The sequence below is a fragment of the Orcinus orca genome, chromosome X, assembly GCF_937001465.1.
Source record: "Orcinus orca chromosome X, mOrcOrc1.1, whole genome shotgun sequence".
NCBI classification, from domain to species: domain Eukaryota; kingdom Metazoa; phylum Chordata; class Mammalia; order Artiodactyla; family Delphinidae; genus Orcinus; species Orcinus orca.
Genome location: NC_064580.1, coordinates 36790866 through 36818126, shown reverse-complemented (window position 1 = coordinate 36818126; position 27261 = coordinate 36790866). Strand labels below are relative to the sequence as shown.

Genomic DNA, 27261 nt, shown 5'->3' with positions numbered 1-27261 from the left:
TTGTTTTGTGTTGTGTCTACAGCTTCAGCTAACTCAGAAAACATCGGTCCCTCCCCAAGAACCCGTTAGTATTATAGTTCCAATCATTTATGACATGGCTTCAGGTACCACCCAGCAGGCAGACATTCCCAGACAGCAGAACTCTTCTGTTGCTGCTCCCATGATGGTCAGCAACATTCTGAAGAGGTTTGCAGAGATGAACCCACCACGACAAGGTACATGACAAGTAGATGATATTTTATTGCATATATGTTATAAACGTTCTTTTGAGAGATCCCCCTTCTCCCCTCTGCTCCCTCCTTACCCACCTTGCCCCCCAGTCCTAGTAGTAGAGCTCTGGTTGCTGTGGCCCTCTTAATGTCTGCCTGTCGCTTTCTTCCTTTCTCACTGGTTCTTCAGTTTTGTCCATGTCTCTGCTGCCTGGACTTTATTTTTGTTAGTGATTTACTATTGGGACTGACCCAGTTGCTAATGCCAGAAGCTTGTATTTATAGCACACGTTGCCACAAAGCCCTAGGTTAGGATGATAGAATTTTCCATGGCTGTGAATTCCTGCCCCACCATCGATACCTGCCACTCTGTACATCACCAAGTTGAAATGCATGTTGGTTTCTCCTATTTCATGGTTCAGTCATGAATAGAATAATATCACTCAAACTTCTGTATCTTCTAAATGTTTTGTGAAGAATAAAAGCTGATACAAATGGCATCACTGCTCCTTGGGCTTCTTATATAAGTGTTAGGCGGGTGCAAGTGAACCTTTTCACCAAGTGCACAATGAAGCTCTCAAACTGAACATTTTCGAAGAGACCAGAATGATTCTGGTAGATAAACAAGGTCCCTTCAATACCGGAGTAGCCTATGCTTAACACGGAACTTCTGGCAGTGCTAAATTTTTTACTATAAAACATAAAGCTCAGCAAAGAGAACTTCTCTTCCATTCTGCTTATGTCTAACGTTAAGGAAATTAAATTAAAATTTGCTTATTTCTAATATTAAGGAAGTCCTCTGTATCGTTCTGTTTAGAATAGTATGATAACAGAATTAATTTTTTAAATGAGGGAAAGTTGTTCTCTGAAACATTTTTTAGGTACCACAGTGTCAAAATTTTACTAGACACAGGAATCATGGGAGAAATTATATTTTCAGCTGTTTGTTGCCCCATATTGTATACATAGACAAGTTCTCACCTACATATAGTTTATAAGGAACACACTGGGCAGTAGAGAAGGGTGTGCTTCTTTTGTTGTAATGCTTCTTCCACTTCTTATAATTTTCTGCTTTCATCCTTTGACTTCTCTTCTTTCAGCTCAGAATAGGTCCTTCAGAATCAAAGTTTAAAGCTATCAGCATTTTCCAAGTAGCAGTTCAGTGTAACTTTGATAATAAACACCATTCCTTCGCAAGCAGATGACTATCATTATTATGTCTCATGGAATTTAAAATTTAAAGGAAAGAATGTTTGATCCTGTTGGGATCGAGCAAGTTTTTCTCCCTATCAATAACGAAAATGTGTTTTTTAAAAAATAAAAAGTTGTAACTTCTTTTATTTAAGAAATTGTTGCGATATTTTGGAAGTATATTTCTTTTTTTCCTTTATTTGACCTTAGACTGGTTAAACCTTTGGATTTTTCTTTCTGTACCTTAATTTTCCAGTAGTTGGAGAGAAGGTTGCAGTGACTTGCGCAGGATCACTGCACATCCTGCCCTTTGCCGGAAGGCCATTATTCAATTGAGGTCTTCACTTCCTTCGCTCTCAGCCACTGTAGCGTTAGGCCATGCTCTAGGGAAAGGACCCGGTTTGGGGTTTCTAATATTTACAACTGGTTTTGGTTTATTGTATTGAAATATTTGAGATACGTGTGTGTGTGTGTGTGTGTGTGTGTGTGTGTGTGTATGTACACATACATACACACACACACACACACACAATAAGTAAGAGGCAGGGTGTTTCGTTCTTTGAGCAAAGGGGAAATTGAGAGGATGAATCATTAACCTCCCCCAACCACACCCCCATACACACGCACACAAACGAATCTTGTTTTGGGATTGTTGGTGTGCTGTACTTTAGCCCCCCCTCCCCTCCTCCCAAACTCATCACTTCCTCCCCGGTGAAGGAGGAATCATTCTATTTTTGTATTAATTGATTTTAACGTTGAACTCCAGAAGTTGATCAATTCCTGGAAATTTGAGGGAGACTCCAATAGGTGTCATAGACCTGCACTGTCCAATATAACTGCCACTCTTCACATGTGGCTATTTAAATTTATTTAAAATCAAATAAAATGTAAAATTCAGTTCCTCAGTCACACTGGCTGTATTACAAGTATTCAGTAGCCACAGCACACATATAGAATATTTCTGTCATCACAGAAGGTTCTATTAGTGCTGTCGTAGACATTTTTATCTGGCCTTTAATGCAACATCAGAAGGACACGATTGATGTTGTTAACTAATATATAAATATAAAATTAGATCTTGCATTAGATTCAAGAAAAGGTCGTCAGGAGCCTTGAAGTCCGACTTCAAAGTCTTATCCAATGCTCCAGTGTTTCTGTAGAGAAACTCTAGGCATATTGTCTTAAATTCAGATCTAACTGGGAGTTGCCCAAAATGTCTTCATGATGAACAAAACAAAACCCAAACCAAGTATCATCTGATACTTAACGCTTAATCCCCTATAATCCGTGCAGTTAAAATCTAGTCTTTTGTTTTGGTCTTTAAAGTTCTTGCTAATCTTAGACGTAATTACCCCTACCCCCACCGGTGTGTTAACATCATCTTTCCTGTATTGCGAATAGCTAATGACCATTTTTCTCTGTTGCAGGTGAATGCACAATATTTGCAGCTGTTCGTGATTTAATGGCTAATCTTACACTGCCCCCTGGTGGGCGTCCATAGATACTATTGTTTTTAAACCAGGAAGGCTGACAAAAGAGACAAAACAACAAAAAAAAAAATCTGAATTCAGCCTTCAGTTTAAAAAAGCAAAAGGACTTTTTTGACTTTAAGAGCTGAATATTCTAAAGTGGCAAAAATTTTCAGGGTGCACTTCTTTCATCAAAAAGACCATCAATCTTTTGTATAGTGAACTTGTATAGTGTGTTTAAATGGGACACATTTCAAATTAGGTAATACGTCAGTGTCCGCTTGCCAGTAATAGATTTAATATTCTGTTTTATACTATAAAATTATGGAAATGCCAAATTTGTTTATTTAATTGTTTTCTTATGTTTTGGGTGTAATAGTCCTTTTTTGGGTTTTGTTTTTTAAGGCAGGTCTGTCATTTTTGAATACTGTAAAACTGTGATAAACTTTATATTGAAGCTGTATTTTAATATGACCGCTTTGAATCCTTACATGAAAATGTTCTGGGAGTTGTTATAAACACATCCCAAAGAAGCAATATTTAATAAAACTAGGTTAAAAAAGTGACCCCTCACTTGTGTGTATATCAGCTCTGTAGACTTCTCAGGGCCTCCCTTCATCTTTAACCTGGTGGGGCCAGTAATTAATTTCTAATAATACATGTCTGAAATTTGACCAAAATATCTTTGTTTCAAGGTTAATTTATTTTCCTTAAACATTCCTAATTTGACTGGTGGTTAACATTTAGGACCTTGGTTGTCTTTCAGTGTAGGATTTGGGTAAAAAAGAAAGAACCCAATCTTTGAGAACAAACAGTGAGTAGTTCATATTGATCAAGGATCCCAAATACTGCAGTCATTCTCTGTTGAGGATGTGGGAACTTTTCTGTTAGGCAAATTTAGTTTACAGGATACTTCTGCATATAGCATTAATTAGGAAACCAAGAACTTGAATGCTCTACCCTTGCATGAAATTTCTGTGACGTTTCTTTATCTTGATTAACTTCTCCCCCTTGCCTTCCCCACCAGAATTGGGGTGGTTCTAAACAATCCCAATTTAATTTATTGTCAACAAAATGATGAAATGTTTTACCTGGAAGAAGCCTGGTGCAGTGCACTCACTTGGAAGAATCCAAGACCCAGGGTCTGTCCAGGGTCAAATGGAGTTTCTGTTACACATCTCAGCAGAGTTTCTGTTCGGAGCACTGTGCTGTCTCTCCCAGTCCGTCGGGAACTTTTTTAAGCTTCAAAGAACATGATCCAAAGCAAAGGTCTTCTGGAGACTTGATGTTATTTGGGAAAGTTTTTTAAATGGTAATACCATGCTGAGCTATCTGATCACTGTTATACTTGTTCTCCATGAAATTTTAGATGCTTTATCTAATTCTACTTTAAGATGATTTAATTGAGCTTCTGTGACTATCAACTGCCAAATTCTAGTTTCAAGCATCTCATTGCAGTTAATATCTGTTCTCAACTTTGCTTGATTCTCCATTCATTTCTGGTCGGAACTGAGGCCTTCTTTGCCTTTCTTCTATGTCTTATTTCTGCCTTCATCTCCTGCTTCTCACCCAACTCTGCCACTATGCAGAAGCAGGTGACTAAACTTTTATCCTTCCCTTAACTTACCTTTTATCCTTCTGTTTTTGGTTCACCTTACAATGGTAATCACATCAGTTTGGCAGTCTGAGATGTCTTTTATCAAGGGTCAGCCCTTTCCTATTTGGAGCTGAATCCTTTCTTTCATGTAGAAATCTACATGTATATACAAGAAATGTATTTTTATCGGCAGGATAATATTGTCTCAAATAATTTTATTAATAGAGTTAAATTTTCAGGCATTTTCCCTTTTAATTGTGGTTTTGAAATATTAATTGCATTTTTAAACATGATACAGTCAGTGGATACTTTGTTCCTTATTATAAGTCATCTCTGAATGCATTGTGCAAATCAAAAGATAGAATTCAGTGAACAGAATTTGCTTTTGATGCTTATGAAGAGAAAACCCATGGATGTGAATTTTGATATCACGCTTGATACTTGGAATTGATGCATACTTTATTACAGCTTGAAAACACTGAGCATTTGAATCTTAGATTTCATCACAAACTATGTCTTTTGCCTCTTCTGTTAACCGAGTTCAATCGAAGGGACTGTATGCCCATAGGGATTTTGCCTAATAGGTGGTTTGGGTCTGTAGTGTATTTCAATGTGACTTTAGAAATTTCAGTAATAAATAAAATTCATACAAGTTTCAGAGAACTACCAACTCTCTAGTTAATTTTCATGAAGATGTTTTGGGTAGTAGTCTGGTTTATTATTAGCTTAACCTTGAAGAAATTGGTCCTGATTTGCCACATTCTTTTTTCCATCTGCTGAAATGAGGACTCCGCGCTTCCAATGCAGGGAGCCGCGGGTTCAATCCCTGGTCGGGGAACTAAGATCCCACGTGCCGCGGCACGGCCAAAAGATAAAAAAAACAATGTATTAGAAGTATTTTCAGAATTAGAGAGGAAGAAAGCGAAAACTTTAACAGAACATATCAAGTTATTAATAACAGGAGCGCTGAACTTTGTTTGAAAACTAACACTGAGTGAGCTAAGTGCAAGCATAAACTAAAATATACATGATTTTAAATTTAAACACCACTAATAACTTTACTATGTTGTAGTTAACACAGTAACCTGTTCAGCGACGAGATACTAAATAGTCTGTTAGTCATTTTTGGGATCATGGTTAATTTGATAACTTCAAGAAATATAATTTTGCTACTCTAAATCTGGGTCCAATTTCAACATAAAAAAAGATATTCCTGGGGCTTCCCTGGTGGCGCAGTGGTTGAGAGTCCGCCTGCCGGTGCAGGGGATGCGGGTTCGTGCCCCGGTCCTGGGAGATCCCACATGCCGCGGAGCGGCTGGGCCTGTGAGCCATGGCCGCTGGGCCTGCGCGTCCGGAGCCTGTGCTCCACAGCGGGAGAGGCCGCGACAGTGAGAGGCCCGCGTACAGCAAAAAAAAAGAAGAAAAAAAAAAAGATATTCCTTTCTTTCATGGTTTCTTCCTCAGAAGAAATACCTATTACATTTTACTTTAATCCAGTTTACTATCATCCAAGTGTTCCTGATATAAAATCAATACACAGAAAATGATAAGAGAATTTATACTCAGGGAACTTAAGGGACAGAAAGGAAAGATGTTAATGTATATTTCATTGTTCCCTGTGGAATTTCCTTTTTCATGTGGTTTAATGGGAATGGACAGTTTGTCTAAGGGAATGATTTGAAATTTACTTGGGATGGATTTACTATGGAGGTTTTTAAGAAAAAATTAGCAGAGGCCAGCCCGCATTGTGCTGCAGAATTCCAGGAGGCTATGATCTGCTCACGGTTTTCTATAAATTGCCTCCATTTCCAGGTGGCCAGTGATTTGTTAAAATACTTTGCCCAGGAATGACTGATTGATGAAAGGGCACGTTTAGGTCAATATAAAATAATAGCTAATATTTACTGAGAGCTTACTATTGCCCGGCACTAAGTATTTCAGACTGTATTTAATTGTCACAACAACCCAACAGGGTAGGCCTCCTTTTACCGTGAGTAAACTGAGGCCTGGACAAATGAAGTAATTTGCTGAGATCAAATTAAGATTGCTTAAGATCAAACAGCTAAGAAGCAGCACTTTGAGTCCAAAGCTGACCCTCCTGAACACTGCCACTTTGCTGTGAAACAAAGTCAGGGGAAGGCTTCAACGTTTAGGCTCTTCCCTCAGAGCCTTTTGACTACACACAATTTTAAAATGTTTTCCAAGCTCAAGCTCACTAAAAGCAACTAAAATTGAGATGACCTCTTGTCATTCGGAGTTGACAAGCCATTGCCTTCTGACCCTCATGGCACTTATTTGGAACTTAGATTACCTTATGCAAGGAGCTCTAATTATCATATAACCAAGAGTACTAAGTCATCTAAGCTCGATGCTTCAAGACCATAGTGGAAGAAGTCCTCATCCCACTCGGGGCGATGCAGCCCTCCAGAATCCGGGTGATGTGTCGTCCTGTTTTGCCTCTGCTAGGTAGCCCAATGGCGGATGTCTCTGAGCTTTGTGTCACCTTGGCACACCGCAGGCGCTTAACAGGTGCGCGGTGCAGACAGCCAACGGTCAAATTTCACTAATGTCCAGATAGGCTACAGCCAACCTGCGGGCTTAGGATCCAGTTAAATAAACTTTCTAGAATTGTATAACACAAGGAACGTAAGTAATTCAATAACTGTCTTGAGCACCGTCTTACACCTCTACAATAAAAAAAAAAAAAGAACAGGAGCACAGGCTTCAGGAGAGGGAGCCCAATCGTTGGCTGGCGAGGTCTCAGTTTGGGGGAACAGAGTAGAGGCTTTCTGGGCGAGCACCAAAGTACATAACGCGTCGGTCGCCATCTAAGACGGGGGTGGGGCCGACGTGCCCCGGAAACTAGAACTCCCTGCCGCCTGCGGGCGGTTGGGGGAATCCGGGGCGCCTTCGGGCGGGGCCACGCCCAGAGCGCCGCCGTCGCCTCGGGCGCGCCCAGACTTCCGCGCCTGCGCACGACCGTCCGCCCCGCCCCTCGCTCCGTGGCCCCGCGGGCTCGTTCCCGGCATGGTGCTCTCTGAGCTGGCTGCGCGCCTCAACTGCGCCGAGTACAAGAACTGGGTGAAGGCGGGCCACTGCCTGCTACTGCTACGCGGCTGCTTGCAGGGCTTCGTCGGCCGCGAGGTGCTCGCCTTCCACCGCAGCCTGCTAGCCGCCGCCCCCGGCCTGGGCCCCCTCGCCACCTGCCGCAGCGGCTCGCGGTGCAGCCCGCGCGCCCGCCAGGTGAGCACCCGGCCCGGGGTCTTGACCGTCGCCCCTCACCCCGTCCGCGGGCGCAGTGCCTCGTGCCCTCCCCGGAGCCGGGCCGACCGCCGTGCCTGGGGTTCAGATGCCCAGACGCCGCCCCTCCCTCCCGGGCCCCTCCTCACCGCCGCCCCCTGTAGTTTCAGCCTCAGTGTCAGGTGTGCGCAGAGTGGAAACGGGAGATTTTGAAACATCACACCAGCAGAAATGGAGACGTTCACTGGGGAAACTGCCGGCCGGTCCGCTGGCCGGTCGACGCCTGGGAGGTGGCCAAGGTAAGCACCTGCGGTCGGGAGGGTAGGAGGAGTTGGCCCACCAGGTAGGAGTTACCTGGAGCCCGGGGCGTCTGTTGGGTCTGTGTGGGAGCTGGGCCCCCATAAACAGATGCAGAGAGAGATTGGGCTTTTGATCAAGGGTGTAGTGTCTAGGCGGCTCAGGGCTGTTATATCGGACCCAACGCAGCTTAGTGAAGTAGAAGATTTCAACAAGAGACGCTGGGGCAAGATGTAGAGTGGGCATCATGGGTACAGGCACAGAGGGAGAAGCAGGCAAGGCCTTTTGAGGGTAGGCTCCCTGCGTAGCTCACTTTGTCTGTAAGGTGCCATGAGGATGGCAGAATAAGCCAAGGGAAGTTGGGGTTAAGATAGAAAGGACCTTAAGTGCCTAGCTAAGGAGTAAAACTTTGGGGAGGTAGGGGTGGGGTAGGCAGCCAGATAAAAGGGGACTGTTCGGCCCGTTTTCCGATCTTGGTGATGTGACTTACTAGCTGGGCTGATTGAAGAATTTTTTTTGATATTTGCCAGAAGCCCAGTAGGAGGGGGGGAGGGGGAGTCGAAGTAGCCTCCTAACACAAATTCACCTCTGGCGTCAGTCTACATGCTAGTTACCAGCAGGCACAGGCTTGGTGCCTGGGAAGCAGGGATCAGAATCTCCGCCCAGCTGCTGTGGTGCACCACTGGGCCAGCCTCTGTCCCCTAACCTCAAAAATGAGGAAGTTGGACTATATCGGTGGCCCCCAGACTTTTGGCTATCGTGGTCCAGTAAACCCATCGTACCCTCTCCCCCGTTTGTTTGTTGCTGCCATAGAATTGCCAACTTCTGCTTTTACTTAGAAAAGAAGAAAACTTAAAACTCTACCCTTTGCTATGACCGTCCCTCACCTGTTTGCTTTCTGTCACTGCTTTCATACCCTCAGAATCCTCTTGAAGCCCATGCCACCTGTTTCTGCCGCTCTTTCCCTTCTTCATTGCTGTCACCTGCAGACCTAGTCCAACCACATGTGTATATTCTCTCCCCAAGCTGGACTCCCCTCTCAAACATCCTGTGATCCTCTCGACCTCAGCCTCCCACTTGCATGCTCACACCCGGACTGTGTCAGCACAGGGAGCTGCGGTGTCCAACATCCTGCTTGCCCTCGGTGTACTTATTCAACCCGCCCCCACCTCTGCCCCACCCCTCGTCCCTCTCCAAAGTCCACAGCTCTCCCAATCCCCAGCAGCCTCTGCCCTCCCAGCTTCCTTTGCTTCCTCAGCCAGCCCAGATTCCACAGTCCATCATTCTGTTCGGTCCCTTGCAGTTGTCTCGGTCTTCTTCCTCCTTTCTCTGCGCTTGCCAGGCCCAGCTCCAGCCCTGATGACACCACACCTGCTGCTCTGGGGAAGAATCTTTCGAGGGATCTTTCGCTTTCAGTTCTTGATCACGAGCCCAGCAGCCTGGCCCTGTCTCTCCGTAGGTTCCTGTTCCCGGAGACAACTGTTGCTGCCTCTCCTTCGCTGAGCTCCCACTCCTCTTCCCCCACCTGCAATCCCAGCTGCTAACCTTGCTCTCGCTTTCTTATCTTTTTACCAGACCTACCAACCTACCTCAATGTGCACCATCTTCTTCCTTCTGCTACAAAGGAGGAAGGGCGTTTCTCCTCTTACCGCCCTGTCCCTCCACTTGAGCGTTGGACCTTATCCCCTCCCACCTGCCCAAGGACTTTGAGTCTCCACTCTTGCGACCTCCCAGTTTATTCCCATCACCATACAAATAGCCTTAGTACTGCCTTGGTTTATTCAATTTTTTTAAAGAAAGAGATTTCAGTATAGAGTTAATATATGACTTAGCAGTGCCACTCCTAGGTACATACCTGATGAAGTGGAAACATGTGTCCCCACAAAAACCTGTGCACGAATGTTCATAGCCGTACTCTTCACAATAGCCAAGAGGTGGAAACAACACACATGTCCATCAGCTGATGAACGGATAACCAAAATGTGGTCTATCCATACAATGGGATATTATTTAGCCATAAAAAGGAATGAAGTACTGATACATGCTACAGTACTGCATGAACCTTGAAAGCATGATGCTAAGCGCAAGAAGCCAGTCATGTATTGTGTGATTCCATGTATATGAAACGCCCAGAATAGCCAACTCTGTAGAGGCAGAAAGTAGATTAGTCGTTGCCAGGGCCTGAAGGAGAGAGGGGGCAATAGCTAATGGGTAGAGGGTTTCTCTTTGGGGTGATGAAAATGTCCTAAAATTGTGCTGATAGTTGTGCAACTCTGTGAATATACTGAAAACCACTAAACTGTAAATGCTTAATTTTTTTTATTGAGGTGTAATTGATTGTAACGTTATATTAATTTCAGGTATACAACATAATGATTCGATATTTAATACTTTGTGAAATGATCACCACAGTAAGTCTAGTTAATGTCCACTACCACGTGTGGTTGCAAATTTGTTTTTCTTGTGATGAGAACTTTCAAGATCTGCTCTCTTAGCAACTTTCAAATACTGCAGTACAGTATTATTAACTATAGTCACCATGCTGTGGATTACATCCCCAGGACTTATTTATTTTATAACTGGAAGTTGGTACCTTTTGACCCCCTTCACCTATTTTGCTCACTCCCCACCCCCCACCTCTGGCAACCACCAGTCTGTTCTCTGCATCTGCGAGCTCGGGTTTTTGTTTTAGGTTCCACGAATAAGTGAGATCATATGGTATTTGTCTTTCTCTGTCTGACTTACTTCACTTAGCATAATGCCCTCAAGATCCATCCATGTCATCACAAAGAACTGTGTACTTTATTTATTTTTTTAGCCGTATTATTACATTTTATTTTATTCATTGAAAATAAATAATTACCAATGAATCCTTTCTAGATTTTCTAGTTTCCCAAAGTTCCCTGTATTCATATTCTTTTTTTTTCACACACACACACACACACACACACACACACTGTATTTTATTTTTACAAGAGATAAATAAACTGACACCAAGCATTGTAAATGGATGACCACAACAAAAGCAACAACGACTGCAATTACCGAACACGAAACACACTCATACTATGTCATGATATTGGCGTTCAGTCCAGTAATCCTCCACGGTAACAGCTCCTTTACTTTGCAGTGAAAATTGATTTGTATATTTTTTGCCTCTGAGTCCTTGTGGGATTTTTTTTTTTTTAATTCACACAGAAAGTCACAAAAATTATAATCATCCTCATCAGTTCACTCAGTCCCATGTAATTAATTTTCTTTTTCATCTTGATCTTTTGTTAGCACTTTTGTGAATTCATCAGTTTTCCATTAGAGTTCTGAAAATGCTTATTCATTCAGTTCAGCAGTATAGTCAGTTACCAGAAACCTGTACTTGTCAGAGTCTTTTCCATGAAGAACTGTGTACTTTAAGTGGGTGAATTATATGGTATGTGAATTACATCTTAATAAAGCTTTTTTAAAAAAAGAATTGAGTGAATACTTGGAAAATAAAATTTGAAAAGAAAGAAAAACTTCCTTCATCCATTCCGTCCAGCTGTCTCCCCATTTCTCTAACTGCCTCCCACATACATACCCAGTAGAACTTCTCAAAAAGTGCTTTATGCCTAATTCTCTTTTCAGGGTTCATGCAGGTCCCGTTGACTCTTCAACCCACTCCCCTCTGCCTTCTGCCCCGCCACTCCACTGCATGTCTTGTCAGGGGCACACGTGACCTTCCGTTCTCTGGCCTCGCCCTTCCTACCTCTCAGCTATTCGGCGCTGCCGCACTGCAGGCCACTCTTCTTGAAACAGCCCTGGCTTTGTGACATCCTCCCCTCCTGGGTTTCCTCCTGTCTCCCCGGCTCCTCCTTAGCCTCCTTCTGAGTGTCGGTTGGCCTTCCTCGGGCCTTTTCTGTCCCTCCCCATCCCGCCTTCTCCCCTGGTGATACTGCCCAGGCCCGTGGAGTGAAATATTGAATACTACGTTTCTGCTGACGGCTCCCAGATTGGTACCCCTAGCAATGCGCTGTTCTGCGCTCCGGGGGCCCATACCCAGCTGCTACTTGATGCCTCCACTTCACCACCTCCTGGGTACTTCGTCTTTTCTTCTCAAGCAGGACTCTTCATCTCTCCCCGCCAGCCTGCGCCCATGCCCCCCCACCACCTACCTACAGTCATTCTTGCTTCACCTCTTTCCCCCCACCACCCCTCTTATTTGTAACGTGCAAATTATCTTTGGAATCATCCTCGCCATCTCTGCATCACAGCTCTCACCCCCTCTCCTGCCAGCCTCCCACCTGGCCGCCTCTGCTGCTCTGCTCACCCCTGGTTGGTCCCTCACACAGCAGGATGTGCGGTCTTCATGTGGGAATCAGATCGCTTTCTTCCTTTGCCCAAAACCCTTGGATGGCTTCCCGATATCCTTAGAGTAAACTCCAAACTCCTTGTCAAGTCCAGTAAGGCCCAGCACGTCTGGCCCCTGTTTATTTCTCCAACCTTGTCTCCTACTACTCAGTGAAGAGACCGGAGGGGGTAGTGAGAGGCAATAGCGTGTGTTTCTCACCCTGTGCTTGTCACATACGGAAACTGGCGGTAGGCGATACCATTTTAAGAAACAGCTTTCAGAGGCAAGGAGGCGGCAGAGCCTCTGTCGGCTTCTGGTTCTGAGGAAAGGAAAGAAGTACTAGAATAAAACCTTGACGTGGGAGAGACAGGTTTATATTGGTGAGAAAATGCCAGGCTGGACATACCTTGTAATGGGAAAGAAAAACTCTGGTTTTGAGGCAACTAAGGCCCCTCCCACTTTGGGTGTTCCTCTCAGCCACAGTTGGAATAAGCAGTGTTTCTTTTCTTCCTCTTTTTTCCCTCTATTTCATCAAATTAGTTTGCCTGTGATACATTAGTTCTTTGTTAACACTTGTAACATCCATGATCTACTTTCAGCGGGTTGGCCGGAGACAGTGATGGTCTTGGCTACTGTACCTTTTGATAGGGGCCATCCAGTGTGTGTAGAATTCTCCTCAATTACATGAGGCCGAGGTGTGTGATTCTGCCACCATCAGGAACGGAGCCCTGACTCTCCTTGGGGGGTGTCGGCCCATACCACGTTTCTTTTTCCGCATAGCACCGTGAGCACTGTAGGAAGCAGCATGGTTGCTTGCCTACGGAAATGTGTTTGTTTTCAAGGGAGCAGGTCTCTTTATTTAGAGTTCTTCTTTGGCGAGTCATTTTTCATATGTCATCTCTTCTAGTCCCTTGGCAGGAATGTACTCTCGAGCTTCGTAGCTTGGTAAAGTGGTTGCCTTCAGATGTAAATTTGGAAATACTTCAGGAAAGAAATATGCCCAAGCCTTGCTATGACACCATTTTGGGGGTACACACCATAAGATGCTACAAAAGGAAAGATCATGCTCGAATGAGGCCATTCTGTTGTATCTAGTATCTCAAACCCTGGGACCCCGTCTGTAACGCCTGTGTAGGTCCTGCTCACCTTGCACCATCAGCATAATAATTGCCAACATTTGTGGCCTGTGTATTAGCATGTGCCAGGCACCGTGCAAGTGGTTTACTCGCATTAACTCATTTAATTCTCGAAACATCCTTCAAGGTAGATGAGGACAGTTAGCCCCTATTTACTGATGAGGAATCCGAGGATAGGTAACTTGCCCAAGGTCACACAGTTGACAAGTGGCAGAGCTGGGATTTGGGACCCCAGGTCTGTCGCATTCCACAGCCCAGACTCTTAACTTTCTACTACCATACTGAACTTTCTCGAGTAATTTTAAAGTGTCCACTTGGGAATAACTATTACTTTTAAATCTTCTTTAACAACTCAGCCACTGAAACTTCAGTAAGGAAAAGAAAAGGGTGGTTTCTTCCCCTACCTCCTGCTTATATGCCATTAAGAAAGGACAGTTAGGTCAAGTGTGTAAGCGTCTGTAATGGCAAGTGGACAGATGGAGCAACTCTTCAGTTATTGCCCTGGGCTGAGGCTTGGCTGCCGCACTGTTTCCCAACTTGTGTTTTGGACTCATGAGGCTCTAACTCGAAACCTCAGTAAGAGAGTTTCAGTCATCATTTGGGGAACAGGCACATAGCATTTGTCCCACTAGCCCCATATAGATAGATGTCTCCTAGGGTTGGAGGAGACTCGGGTGCCCCTTGGGCCTCCCCTGCTGCAGGCCTTCATGCCCCGAGGACTGGCAGACAAAACAGGACCCGAGGAATGTGACGCGGTTGCTCTTCTAAGTCTCATCAACTCCTGTGATCACTTCGAGGTTGATCGAAAGAAAGTCACAGAGGTAAGAACTGTCAGATTGAAAAGCAGACAGAGTTGGTCGGGTGGGTACTGTGAAGACCAGCCAGGAGCCACACCCCGTGCTGCTAAAGCAGCCGTGTGGGCAGAGCTCACGGCTCTCCCCAGACAGTGGTGTGCGAAGGAGTTAGACTTTGGTCCACAGTTGTCATCGCTGAGCAGGCAAGCAGGGCTCACATCACATGCACCTTCTGTGATGTCCCAGAACCCCTGTGCGAATGCAGGCAGGAGACTGACCCTTCAACCCTACCCTGTTGAACTTTTCCAACAACCTGCTGTTGCACTCTTTGCCACTAAATCGACAGGCCTCAAATTTCTCTTCCCTGTTCTGCCATAAACAGAAGCAAAGTAATCTTCCATATTAAAAAAAAACACAACAAATACAGAGTAATGCGTCATTCTGTCCATTGGATGCCAGCATTGGAATCCTGCCCTTCTCAATCTCATTGGCTAAACAGTTGCAAGGCCAATTTACCTAGAACTGAGGAAAATATAAACACTAATGGATAAACAGTGTCAGAACAGATCGCTACGCTTGTCAGACTTCCTCTGGGAGATTTAGACTATCTCTGTTTCACCAGAGAACAGCTCTGGCACATTTGTTACTCTAAGGATCCTTGAAAAGGGTATATAGCATACCTGGATTATTTATAATGTGTAGAGAAAATGCATGTATATTTTGCTAGCATGCCAGCAGCTGAAAGGACTGAGAATCCTTTATCATCAGCAGACTCAAAAACTATCACAGTATAAAATCAACCCCTTTGGTAGCTTTTAACCAAGAGTGTGGAAGACTTGGCATGAAATGTATATTAAAAGAGTTTTGCATTGTCTGCCGTGGCCTTTGGGTATTCTCAGAGCCAGTAGCCAATAGTTTTGCTCTTTGGCAGGTTGTTTTAAGTTAGGGCATTTGGGGGATTGTGCGAGAGATACCCACCCGGCCACGAGATTTCAAGGACTAGCGACAGTTATAGGCTTGTTTGTATTTCTTACCCCAATTAATTTATTCAAGTGGCTGGGGGTTGAACATCCCCCTCGAGCCTTGACGGCACCTGCAGACCACACACTTGTGGATTTTAGAATTAACAAGGCCTTTCAACAGTCTTTCTCTGGAACTACAAAATCTCAGTTTACCCCACTATTGGCCTTTGAAGGCTTTTCTCTTTTTTTTGTCTTTCTATAGGTGATTAAGTGTCGTAACGAGATCATGCACTCTTCAGAGATGAAAGTATCTTCTGTGTGGCTTCGAGATTTTCAGATAAAGATCCAAAATTTTCTGAATGAATTTAAGAATATCCCAGAGATTGTGGCGGTATACTCCCGAATAGAACAGGTAAAAAATCACGTTTAACAGTTCCTGCATAAAGACCTAAGGGGGAAAAAAAGGAATCACAGTCACTCATTTAGAATTTGAAGCTTATTAGATTTAAACAAAATTCTAGAATGTAAGTAGGGGAACAATATTGATATGAAGTCAGAATCGTGATTGGGCTGAGCAGCTTTTCTGTGGTCACGGGATGTTATTAGACTGGATCCAGTCAACGATGTTTAATTACAAATTCTTTGAATATCTTTTTTTTTTTGGAATATCTTTTCCATTCAATCAGTTCATATATTTGTTCGGTAACCCAACAGCTGTTGACATCTGACTGGGCTGTTTACATCCCTGAGGAGGATCAGCCAGATGGGTGTGACTATGAAACAGGAGTTTACCTGAGTGAGCACCAAGTAAACGAGATAGAAATGGAGTTACTAAAGGAAAAACTTCAAGAGCTATATCTTCAAGCAAAGGGACAAGAGGTGTTGCCTGAAGAGGTAAAAAAAAAAAAAAAAAAAAAAACCACATTATATCCCCTGTGTGAGTAAACAAAACAGAAAGGCACCAGGGAGGAAGAGTAGCACATTTTAACTTGTTAACGGTTATGTTTCTGCTTTAAAAGTCAAATAATTTCCAGAAATGGATATTCTTTTGGCACAGATTACTGTTACCCTTAAACAAATGTTTTCACCCCATCAGCAAACATTTGGGTGCCTAATATATGCCACAGAGTGGAAGACCACAGGAAGGGCGGCCACAGAATCCTGAACCGCAGGCTCCCGCGACTCTGCAGCTCAGAGGGGCGATTGCAGAAAAAGGCTTTGCTGAGAAGGCGCTGTTGAGCTGGGACTGAGAATCAAATCAGAGTTCAGCAAATTGGCAAGAGCAGAAGGGCATTCTTGGCAGAAGGCATTTGCCAAGACATGAAAGACTAGCCTGGGCCAGACAGTGACGAGGCGACGTAGGAGGGAGGTATGGTCGGTTGTGAGGGTGGTCAGGTAGGTCGAAGCCATGTTTTGAAAGGTCTTCTATGCCTCACTAAGGGGTTTGGACCTAATTCCCAAAAAGCAGTTGGGAGCCAACAGAGGTTTTAAATCAGGAGAGAGTAAATGAATAGATCAGATAGGGCTTTTAGAAAGTGATGTCTTAATGGCACTTGGAGGTTGGAGACGAGCCAGGAGGCTCTTGGCAGTTGTGTGAGGGTGAGAGAAAGAGGACAGAAGCTAGAGGTGTGGGGGAGGAGCCGGGTGCGGGAGGCACTACTGGGGCCGAGCCGCAGTGGCTGGTTAGATTACTTGGGGCGTGGCCCGGGGCTGGCGGGAGGTGGCGAAGGAGGGGTTAAAGGATCGTCAAGGCTTCTAGCTCCGGACGCTGCAAGCTAATGATCGTCTCAAGTACAGGAGATATGAGTCCCCTTTGTTACATGCAAGATATTAAAAAAACTAACAGTAGTAGAATTATATTTTGGTAAGGTTCAGAAATAGCCCAGCACTTGCTGGATTAGAATTCCAGATTCCCAGGATGTCTTGGACAGATCATTTTACCTCTCCAATTCCACCTCGTCCGAGGAAAGTAGTTTTACTGGCTACCTCGTGAAACACAGCGTGTTTTAATACAAAGTGTGTATTTCATTTTTTAGGCTATGCTCTGTACTGGTCCATATGCCTACGCTAACTCTTCTGACCTTGACCCAGGTGCTTTACTCAGCTTGATGAACTCCTTTAGCACAGGGACTGGGTACCAGTGGTTTTGGGGTGCAGCCACCCTGGCACACCATAGGTATTTAAAGTGACGAATAAGGCTGTTAAAGCTGTTTTCTAAATCCATCTGTTTCATCTGGCTTTATTTTTTTTATTTTCAAAAAGTATTTATTTGTTTGGCTGCATTGGGTCTTAGTTGCGGCATGTGGGATCTAGTTCCCTGACCAGGGAGCGAACCCAGGCCCCCTGCATTGGGAGTGCGGAGTCTTAGCCACTGGACCGCCAGGGAAGTCCCTCATCTGGCTTTACTTTAAAATGCCATTAGAACCATCCCCAGTTTTCTCTCCACTGCTCCTTTTAAAAGCAGAGTCAGACAACAGAAGAAAACCGGGGCATCAGGCTCACGGTCCCTGAGTCGTCAGAAATTCTCTCCTCTTTCTTGAGGGAGCTGCAGTTCTTTTCCTGTTTCTGTAACAAAGAGCAAAATGCATCAGTAGCAACACACTGAAACCAGGAGTCTCTGCAAGTTGGGAGCGGGAAGGGACCTGGGTAATACCCTGCTTTATAGCAACCCTAAGGGGCAGGTGCTGATGGGCTCAAGGCCTCACGGCTGGGGTATGAGGGCTGGCCCGGGGGTCTTCCCGCTCTGGCCCTGGGCCTGCCTTCCCACGTGCCGTGCAGCGGCTCTCATGTCACCGAGCAGCTAGCAATTGTACATTTCGACCCTTCATTATCTCTGTTTTACAGAGAGGAAATTGGGGTTAATTGGCTTGTCCTCTGGGTCCCCAAGTCTCTAGATAAAGGTGATAAATTCTCGTTTTTCATGCTTTCTGTTCAGTGGACCGTGGCATTTCTCTTGATATTTCAATTGATCAAGTTGTAAGTTCGGACTGATTGGCACGTTATCTCTGAGAAGCTGAAGGATGGCTTTCCACGATGTGTGGAACAGACCTCTTTTGAAAGTTCAGCAGCAAATACGATTATTCATGTTCTTTTGGGTTAGTCTCCAAAGTCAGAGGATTTGGTAAACCAAATTTCAGTGACTCTAAAACACTATGAATTGCAAGACACACCATTAAGTCAGTCACTTGTAAGAAAAAAAAATGCTGCCAATTTCCTGTAAGACACTATCAATGGCAAGGCGCATTCTCATTCGAGATGTTAAAGTATTTAAAAATGTGCAATTAGGAATCAAGAAATGCAGTGGTCGTATTATGACCGCGGCACTTTTTGTGTGAATGTTTAGCAAGACCTGTTTCTGGTGTTCATTAAAACAGCAGAGCTCGGGTTGGAAAGCCAAGTTGAGAAGAAAGGGTTAATGGTGGTGATTTAGTGCGACAGTCCCCCGAAAGGAGCACGGGAGTGAGTGCCAGGGACCACGAAGCAGAGAGTTCATCATCTCCATTCTTTTCTGTCCAATTGGCGAGCCTTAATGATAACATTATAAAAGGGGGCTCCCATTAAAATACACTGCGCGTGCATAACTGTGATTGTAAAACGCGGTCCGCCTCAGAGCCAAATGGGAGCAGCAGCTGCCGCCCAAGAGCCCTTCACACACACCTGCCGGCCCTCGGCGCTCTGTTAGGATCTGGGGGGTTCAAAATTCAGCCAGAGAACGTTGAGCGCAGTAAGTGGCTAAAAAACATGCAAAGAACTTGCACATTCTTGAAAATCATTACTGACTTCTTAAACCCTGGTGGGGGGACCGCTTTCAGGGGGAAACTCAGGGAGGAAGTGACAGAATGCAGTCGAGGCAGGCAGGGAAAGGATAGAAGTGACACTCCATTGGTTATAGGCCAGATTTATTTCATGAGTGAGTGCCTACTATTTGCCAGGCACAGTTCTAGAAGCTTGGCGTGCATCAGTGAACAAAACAGATGGTAAACGGTCAGCATAATAAGCAATGATGGGGCGAGGTAGAAGGAGGAGGGTTGTGTGGAGCACCGTGTGGGGACCAGGAGTGGCCGAATGGGGCTGGGGGTTGGGTTGCGCGGGGTGGCCAGGGAGGCCCCATTGGGAAGCTGAGACTTAGCGATACCTTGGAGGAGGTGCGGAGCAGCCGTGTGCGCTTCTGGAGGAGGAGCGTTCAGGCGGAGGGCAGGGCAAGCTGAGCAGGCTGGCTGGAGTGCGGTGAGGAGCTGAGCGAAGGGAAGCCTTGTGGGCCGTTGGGAGGATCCAGGCTCCTCCTCCTGAGGCGGCAGCCACTGAGTTCTGAGCAGCAGAACGGTGAAGGGAGCACGCTGGCCGCCGTGTGGAGGATGCAGGGCCGGGAGCCAAAGATGGAAGCAGGGAGACATTAGGAGGCTGCCACAGGTACCAGGTCAGAGAGGTGGTGGTTCAGACCAGGGTGGAAGGGTGAAGAGTAGAGGTCGTGAGAAGGGGGGCACGTGTGGTGTGGGAGAGAAGGAAAGGCGTCAAAGACGAGTCCAAGGGTTTTGGCTTAAGTGCCTGGGAGTATGGAGGCGCTAAGCATCTTTTGCCTAGAACAGCGCCTGCCTGGCACATGGTAGACTCTCGGTACACTTTTGTTAAATGATTGTCGGAAGGGAGGAATGTACCAGACACAGTGCTAGGTGCTTTTACTAGATTATTTCTAATCCTCACAGGAATGCTTGGTGGTGTTGGTATCATCATCCTATATTTGCATATATGGAAGTAAGCTCAGAGAGGTCAAGTGTCTTGCCCAAAGTCACACAGCTAGTTAAGTGGCAAAGCTGGGCTTCAATATCCAAGTCTGTCTGACTACTTTTCTAGCACTTTGTTTTTCCATCTTTACTTCCTTCCCCATTTAACATATAAACGTGCATAAGCCTTCCCCATTCTTAATAAATTTATTTAAAAACTCCTTTTGACTCTTTCTCCTCCCCCCAAGCTAAAATAATCACCCCTGTTGAGCACATTTCAAGAGCAGAGAGGGTCAGGAGGTGACAGCACAAAGGATCATAGCTCCCAAGTCATGAAATGAGAAGGTCTATGGGAAGGGAGGACCCCACTCCATCTTGGAGGGTATGTGTGATGCACAGACCAGGCCGGCATGGTCTCGGGCATCTGATGGGAACCAAGGAATGGGAAGAACCCTGGGGTGCATCTAGAGCACCCGGCACAGGCAATGAGTGCTAACAGTGCAGTACCCGCAATTACTAATTACTAATGTACACTGTGAATTATGTCATTGATGTAATCTTCATTTCACGTTTTTATGGTTTCCAGATTTATTATTTAAAGCCCAGGTATCTTTCAGGAGCTGTAGGCTTGTTTCTAGCCATGTAATAAACAGCTCCAGCTGAAGGGCACATCCCCATCTACTTAGTAACCTGTCTGAAGACCTCTGGTCATCCTCAGCTCCACCCTGGCCCTCCCTGTTCCCTGTTCATCCTGGTCACAAGCCCCAGGCAGTCTTCCCCGCCCTCCCATCCCTGGCAGCCATCGTTCTGCAACCGGCCGTCTCACTCACTGCCATCACAGTAACCTGGTGCTGCTTAGGTTCTGCCCTAGCCCTACTGCACCAGAGTCCATTGTGTACATCTCTAAAGTTTAAGAACCACCACTCTGCTAAGAGTAGGGTACTCCATCACTTTCCTTCGTTAGATGTCGATCATCTTGACTTAGCTTGGAATTGGGGGTCCCTCATTTTAAACAATTCACCACACCCCAAAATATTAATAACTCTCTTCTTTGTATTAAGCACAGTGACCAGTGAGGGTATCCTCGGATAAGCCGAGTGAAAACACTTCCGTGGTACTATTCTAAGAATACATGCTTTTATTAGTTTAAATGTCAGGAAGGATGTTACTGGTGGGAGTTTAAATTGGTATAACCTCTAGAGATGACAGTTTTGGCAAAATCTATTAACATTAAAACAGAAAACTCTATCAATTAAAACTTCATTCCACTTCTAAAAACAGATCCTACAAATAGCCTGTCACTTTATGCAAAATGACACATGTCCCAGGTTAGTTACTGCAGCAGTATTTCTCTTAGCAGAAGGTTTGAAATAATATGTTAATACATGAGACGTCCATAACTGAAAAACTATTCAGCCATTAAAAAAAATAATGAGGCCACTCTTAACAATCTGATATAGAAAAAAATCAGTTGAAGAACAATGTCTAATATGCTGCCATTTGTGTTTTTAAAAATGTGTATGTGCCAATTATGTCTCAATAAAGCGGAAATTTTAAAAAGGTGTGCACGTATATACATATATGCTCACGTGTAAATGCGTGGACTATCTCTGGAAGAGACACAAGAAACTTCATTGTGGTCACCTTTAAGAGGAGCTGGGGGCTTCCCTGGTGGCGCAGTGGTTGAGAGTCCGCCTGCCGATGCAGGGGACACAGGTTCGTGACCCGGTCCAGGAAGATCCCACGTGCCACGAAGCGGCTGGGCCCGTGGGCCGTGGCTGCTGAGCCTGGGCTTCCGGAGCCTGTGCTCCGCAATGGGAGAGGCCACAACAGGGAGAGGCCCACGTACCGCAAAAAAAATAAAATAAAAGAGGAGCTGGGTGACTGGGGACAGGATGTGGAAGAGGACCAACTTTTTACGTTGTACCCTGTGTTCATCTTGAACTTTGTACCAGTGTATTTATTACTAGTAAATATGTATGTATATTTTATAAATATTGAATAGTAGTAAATGTATATATGTATACATATTTACTAGTAATAAGTGTGTACAAAATTCAAAATCAAAGAGCATTATATGTGTGAGTGTATACATTTGTATATATGTGTGTGTATATATATATGTGTATGTGTAAATGTATTTAATCATAATAAATGGGTACAAAATTCAAAATGAAAGGGCTTTATTTTATTTTTATATATACATATATATGTATGTGTATGTATACGTATGTGTGTATATATGTGTATACACACACACACACACATATAGGTATAGACATATAGCCCTTTTGTACAAATGCAGGAAGTTTTACAGCAAAAAAAAAATCATCTTTTAAAATATTTTTCCAGTTTTATTGAGATATAATTGACATACAGCACTGTATAAGTTTAAGGTATACAGCATAATGATTTGACGTACATATATCGTGAAATGATTACCACAATAAGTTTAGTTAACGTCTGTCATCTCGTATAGATACCAAAAAAAGGAAAAAAGTGGTTTTTACCTTGTGATAAGAATGCTTAAGATTTACTCACTTAACAACTTGCAAATATACCATACAGCAGTGTTAACTATTGTCATTGTGTTGTACATTACATCCCTAGTACTTATTTATCTTGTAAACTAGAAGTTTGTACCTTTTGACCACCTTCATCCAATTCCCTATTCCCACCTCTGGTAACTGCAAATTTGATCCCTTTTTATGTGAGTTTATTTTTTTGTTTTTGTTTTAGATTCCACATATAAGTGAGATCATACAGTATCTATCTCTCTCTGTTTGACTTAACTTAGCATAACGCCCTCTGGGTCCATCCATGTTGTCTCCAATGGTAGGATTTTCGTCTTTTTTATGGCCAAGTAATATTCCATTGTATATATATATATATATATATATATACCACATCTTCTTTACCTATTCATCTGTTGATGGACCCTCACGTTGTTTCCTTGTCTTAGCTATTGTGAATAATGCTGCTAATTAACATGGAGATGCAGATATCTCTTCAGCGTGGTGTTTTTGTTTTCTTCAGATATATTCCCAGAAGTAAAATTTCTAGATCACCTGGTGGTTCCTTTTTTAAGTTTTTGAGGATCCTCCATACTGTTTTCCAGAGTGGCTACACCAATTTACATTCCCACCAGCAGTGTACGAGGGTTCCCTTTTCTCCACATCCTCGCCAACATTTGTTACCTCTTTTTGATGATGACTGTCCTTTTTTTTTGGCCGTGCCGCATGGCTTGTGGGGTCTTAGTTCCCCGACCAGGGATTGAACCCGGGCCCTTGGCAGTGAGAACACAGAGTCCTAACCACTGGACCGCCAGGGGATTCTCGATGATGACCATTCTAACAGGTGTGAGGTGATACCTCATTGTGGTTTTAATTTTCATTTCTCTGGTGATTAATGATGTTGAGCACCTTTTCCTGTACCTGTTGGCCATTTGTATGTCTTCTTTGGGAAAATGTCTATTCAGTTCTTTGGGAAAATGTCTATTCAGGTCCTTTGCCCATTTTTTAATTGGGTTGTCTGGTTTTTTTGCTATTGAATTGTGTGAGTTCTTTTTATATATATGTGTGTGTGTGTGTGTGTGTATAATTTTTTATTTTTTTTGGCTGTGTTGGGTCTTTGCTGCTGCGCACAGGCTTTCTCTAGTCGTGGCGAGTGGGGGCTACTCTTCCTCGCGGTGCGTGGGCTTCTCACTGCAGTGGCTTCTCTTGTTGCGGAGCACGGGCCCTAGAGCGCACGGGCTTTAGCAGTTGTGGCTCGAGGGCTCTAGAGCACAGGCTCAGTAGTTGTGGACCACGGGCCCAGTTGCCCCGCGGCATGTGGGATCTTCCCGGACCAGGGATCAAACCTGTGTCCCTTGCACTGGCAGGCGGATTCTTAACCACTGCGCCACCAGGGAAGTCCCTCTTTATATATTTTGGATATTAACCCCTAAAAGCAAAAAATGTTAAGGAGACAAGCAAACACGCCCTTGTGTGGCCCCAGTACCAGCTATTGGTAGACACATGAACAGGAGCCAGTCTTGGAGCTAGTAAGTTTCTCATCTGAATTTTAAGTCTGCTATAAAATTATCTAAGGTGTGCATTGTATGGTTTCTTCTCACAGATCTTAAATCAACTGGAAGTGGTGAAAGAATTTCTGAGAAACAACGAGGATCTTAGAAATGGTCTTACAGAAGATATGCAGAAGCTAGACAGCCTCCATCAACAGCCTCAAAAACTGGATTCGAAGGAACCTAGGGCACAGACACCTGAAGGGAAGGCCTGAAGTGAGTTTAAGCATATGATGGTAAATAAGGACAGAATAGCCTCATCTCTTTAATGTCTGTTCTTTTAGGTAAGGCCATAACACACATAGTCTCATCTGAAGTTTCCCTATGTCCTTATTATTTGAAAGAAAGGACACTGAGCTTTGTGCTCTTTCTGATTGATGGTTCTCACATCTGTGAACTAGTTCAGGATAAACTCCCTGTCAGCTTTGTTCAGTCAAGTATACCTGAAGTCACTGGTCTAGTCTTAAATGAATCAACTTTATGACATAATCAAGAAGCATTTCAGCCCTAAAGTGATGCCAGTGATGCCTCACTCTTAGCCGTGGCATGAATAATAGCAATTTGTTTATATTCATAAGAAAAACTTGTTGGGACTTCCCTGGTGGTCCAGCGGTTAAGACTCCGCGCTCCCAATGCAGGGTCCCGGGTTCGATCCCTGGTCAGGGAACTAGGTCCCTCATGCCACAACTAAGACCCAGTGCAGCCAAATTAATTAATTAATTAATTTAAAAAATACTTGTTAAAATAAGTAACTATCTTCAGTATTTTACTTTTTTTTCCTCAAATGAAGAAAATTAAATATTTTCTTTTATTTTAGGTTGACCTTCAACAAAAATCAGGCATGTTCTGTGAAAGTCAGCCGGGTTTCCATCTCAGCCGTCCTTTTCTGTGCAAAAGGGAAAACTTACCCAAGTACTCCACTCAAACAAAAAGGAATTTGTGTCATCTTTTCCTGGACTTTCCTTTAACTCTTTGGGAGTTTTTTTTTTTTTTTTTTTTTTACATTCCTAATCTTGGTGTTATGTGATCTGTACCAGCCAAAAAATATTAGATACTCTTGTGCCAAACTTGCTGTCATCCGGGCTTTTTTGTTTGTTTTTTGGGTTTTGTTTTTGGTTTGGTTTTGCTGTTTAAAAGGTGAGATTCTTTTCTGGTCCTAAAACTCTAACTGCTTAAACACTAAAGGCTGTGTTCGGCCAGGCCTGTGTGAAGGGCCACGCAGAGTTCTCTGCCCACTGGCACGCAAGTCCTATGCCCACACCCTTGCCTGAAAGTCTCATTCATGAGGATGCCCAAGGGTGGGCTGTGATGTACATGTTGAGATATAAATCCTTTTCGCCAGCAGGCAAGGAAAAAAATGTGCCCGAAAGGCCATTTTCTAGCCATTTCCAGTTAGTACAGAACTGTTACTACCTGTTTCTGGTAGCTTGAGGCAGTAGGACAAAGAGGTGGGCTGGAGAACACAGTAACTTGACTGACCAAAGCAGGGGGAGGGCCCAGGCCAGTATCACAAGCAGGGATGTCCGGGAAAGTTTTGAGGTTGCTGGCTTGTTTATGGCACTCTTAAGAAAAGTCAGCCTTGGTGGCAGTCACAGCTCTTCCGGTTCAGTTATAACCTGAGTGCCGAGCACAAGGCCTGGCCCTTGCGTGCTCAATGAATATTCATTAACTGAAGGGTCAACTGATAGCTTAGAGGTATTCATAGACGCAGATGTTAGTTACACTGTTAACTAAGCCTTGTCCTTTGTTATGAGATTGAGGAATGAAACTTTAATATTCTTATGGAAGTTCAAAGACATCATTTTCTTTCAGCAAATTCACAAATTCATTCATACTTCCTTATTCCTTTTACCCAAAAAGTCATACACTTTTGACTTTGTCCTGTTTGTTTCCTAAACTGCAAAACCCCTGTCCCATTGTATGCAGTGATCTGTGGGATCAGCTCTACCCTCACCTTCCCCCACCTCTGCTCATTTCCAAAGCCAGCAGTACTGAACTGGGCCTTGTCGCCCCTGGACCTTGAGGGACAGAATTGCCACATTCCCCACTGCCTGGAGGAAGTGCTTCCGTTTCGAGCCCAGGTGAAGCCCTGCTCCTTTGCTTACTCAGCTGCCCAACAAGGATGTGATTTTTAGAGAATGGGGGTGGGGGGATGCATTTTTACCCTGAAATGCATTTAATGTAGTTCTGTAAAACCTAGATGAATCCACATATGCCTGTGACTTCCTGCTTTCATCTTTCCTGCTACTATTTGGTCTTTAATCTTACATTTTCTTTCTCCCTTCATTTCATGGAGTTCCTTTAGAAGACTTCAATAGTAAAGTAACAATTTTCTTTCATCTTGCAACTTCCCACAAACTAAGATACTCCATGAAATATTTCCTAGTTTCTACATGTAAGATAACAAAACTTGGGATCACATTAAATCTTGATTCACTAACCAATTTAAGATCTGATTTCTCACCTTAGGAACTTTGGATTATGAACACTTTCATTTCATACCTCTTGTATCTATTTAGCTTTTCCTTATCTACCCAAGAAACGTTTTATCAAGTACCAACCACATGCCAGGCACTGAAGTTGATGCAAATGGAGGATATGTAAGGTATGGACAATGGTATGTGAGCTGTCATCTTACTGGATTTATTGTCTGCTCTGATGAATTAAAGATACTGTTCAGGGAATTCCCTGGCGGTCCAGTGATTAGGACTCAGCACTGTCACTCAACTGCCGGGGCCCGGGTTCGATCCCTGGTCGGGGAACTAAGATCCCAGAAGGCGGGAGGTGCGGCCAAAAAAAAAAAAAAAGAAGATATTGTTCAGAAAACATTATTCTGGCAACATTTAATTACATTAAAATTGAAACGAAGATAGGAAGACATGCCTGGAGGGGGCTTTAAAGCAAACGTAGCTTTACAGCAAACACAGTTTTAAGACTTCCATGGTGGCACAGTGGTTAAGAATCCGCCTGCCAATGCAGGGGAGATGGGTTTGAGCCCTGGTCCGGGAAGATCCCACATGCCGCAGAGCAACTAAGCACATGTGCCATAACTACTGAGCCTGTGCTCTAGAGCCCGCAAGCCACAACTAGTGAGCCCGCATGCCACAACTACTGAAGCCGGAGCACCTAGAGCCCGTGCTCCACAAAAGAAGCCACTGCAATGAGAAGCCTGCACACCACAACAAAGAGTAGCCCCTGGTCGCCGCAAGTAGAGAAAAGCCTGTGCGCAGCAACGAAGACCCAATGCAGCCAAAAATA

The 27261-nt window shown here is 44.2% G+C and overlaps 2 protein-coding genes across 10 annotated transcripts in view; both read left to right on the top strand.

Annotated features, from left to right (window-relative positions):
• MED14 (mediator complex subunit 14) overlaps positions 1-5129 on the top strand; it is a 75282-nt gene extending 70153 nt beyond the window's left edge. For all 4 annotated transcript variants that reach the window (XM_033408563.2, XM_033408562.2, XM_004281351.4 and 1 more), the window contains 2 exons: positions 23-215; positions 2828-5129. In XM_033408563.2, coding sequence (XP_033264454.1) covers positions 23-215; positions 2828-2901 — 267 coding nt within the window. In that variant the 3' untranslated portion in view covers positions 2902-5129. The remainder of the gene's footprint in view (positions 1-22; positions 216-2827) is intronic.
• A 2320-nt stretch (positions 5130-7449) lies between these two features.
• CXHXorf38 (chromosome X CXorf38 homolog) lies at positions 7450-25070 on the top strand. 6 transcript variants are annotated; one of them, XM_004281350.4, is made up of 7 exons: positions 7453-7709; positions 7871-8005; positions 14165-14284; positions 15482-15631; positions 15934-16113; positions 24057-24219; positions 24821-25070. In XM_004281350.4, the coding sequence occupies exons 1-6, from the start codon at positions 7494-7496 to the stop codon at positions 24216-24218; spliced, it is 963 nt and encodes a 320-aa protein (XP_004281398.1). In that variant the 5' UTR covers positions 7453-7493; the 3' UTR covers position 24219; positions 24821-25070. The 6 variants fall into 6 exon arrangements, with proteins under 6 accessions (XP_049560827.1, XP_004281398.1, XP_033264398.1 ...); XM_033408507.2 differs by having other exon boundaries at positions 7455-7709; positions 14096-14284; positions 24057-24239; XM_033408506.2 differs by having other exon boundaries at positions 7458-7709; positions 14096-14284.
• Positions 25071-27261: the final 2191 nt, after the last annotated feature.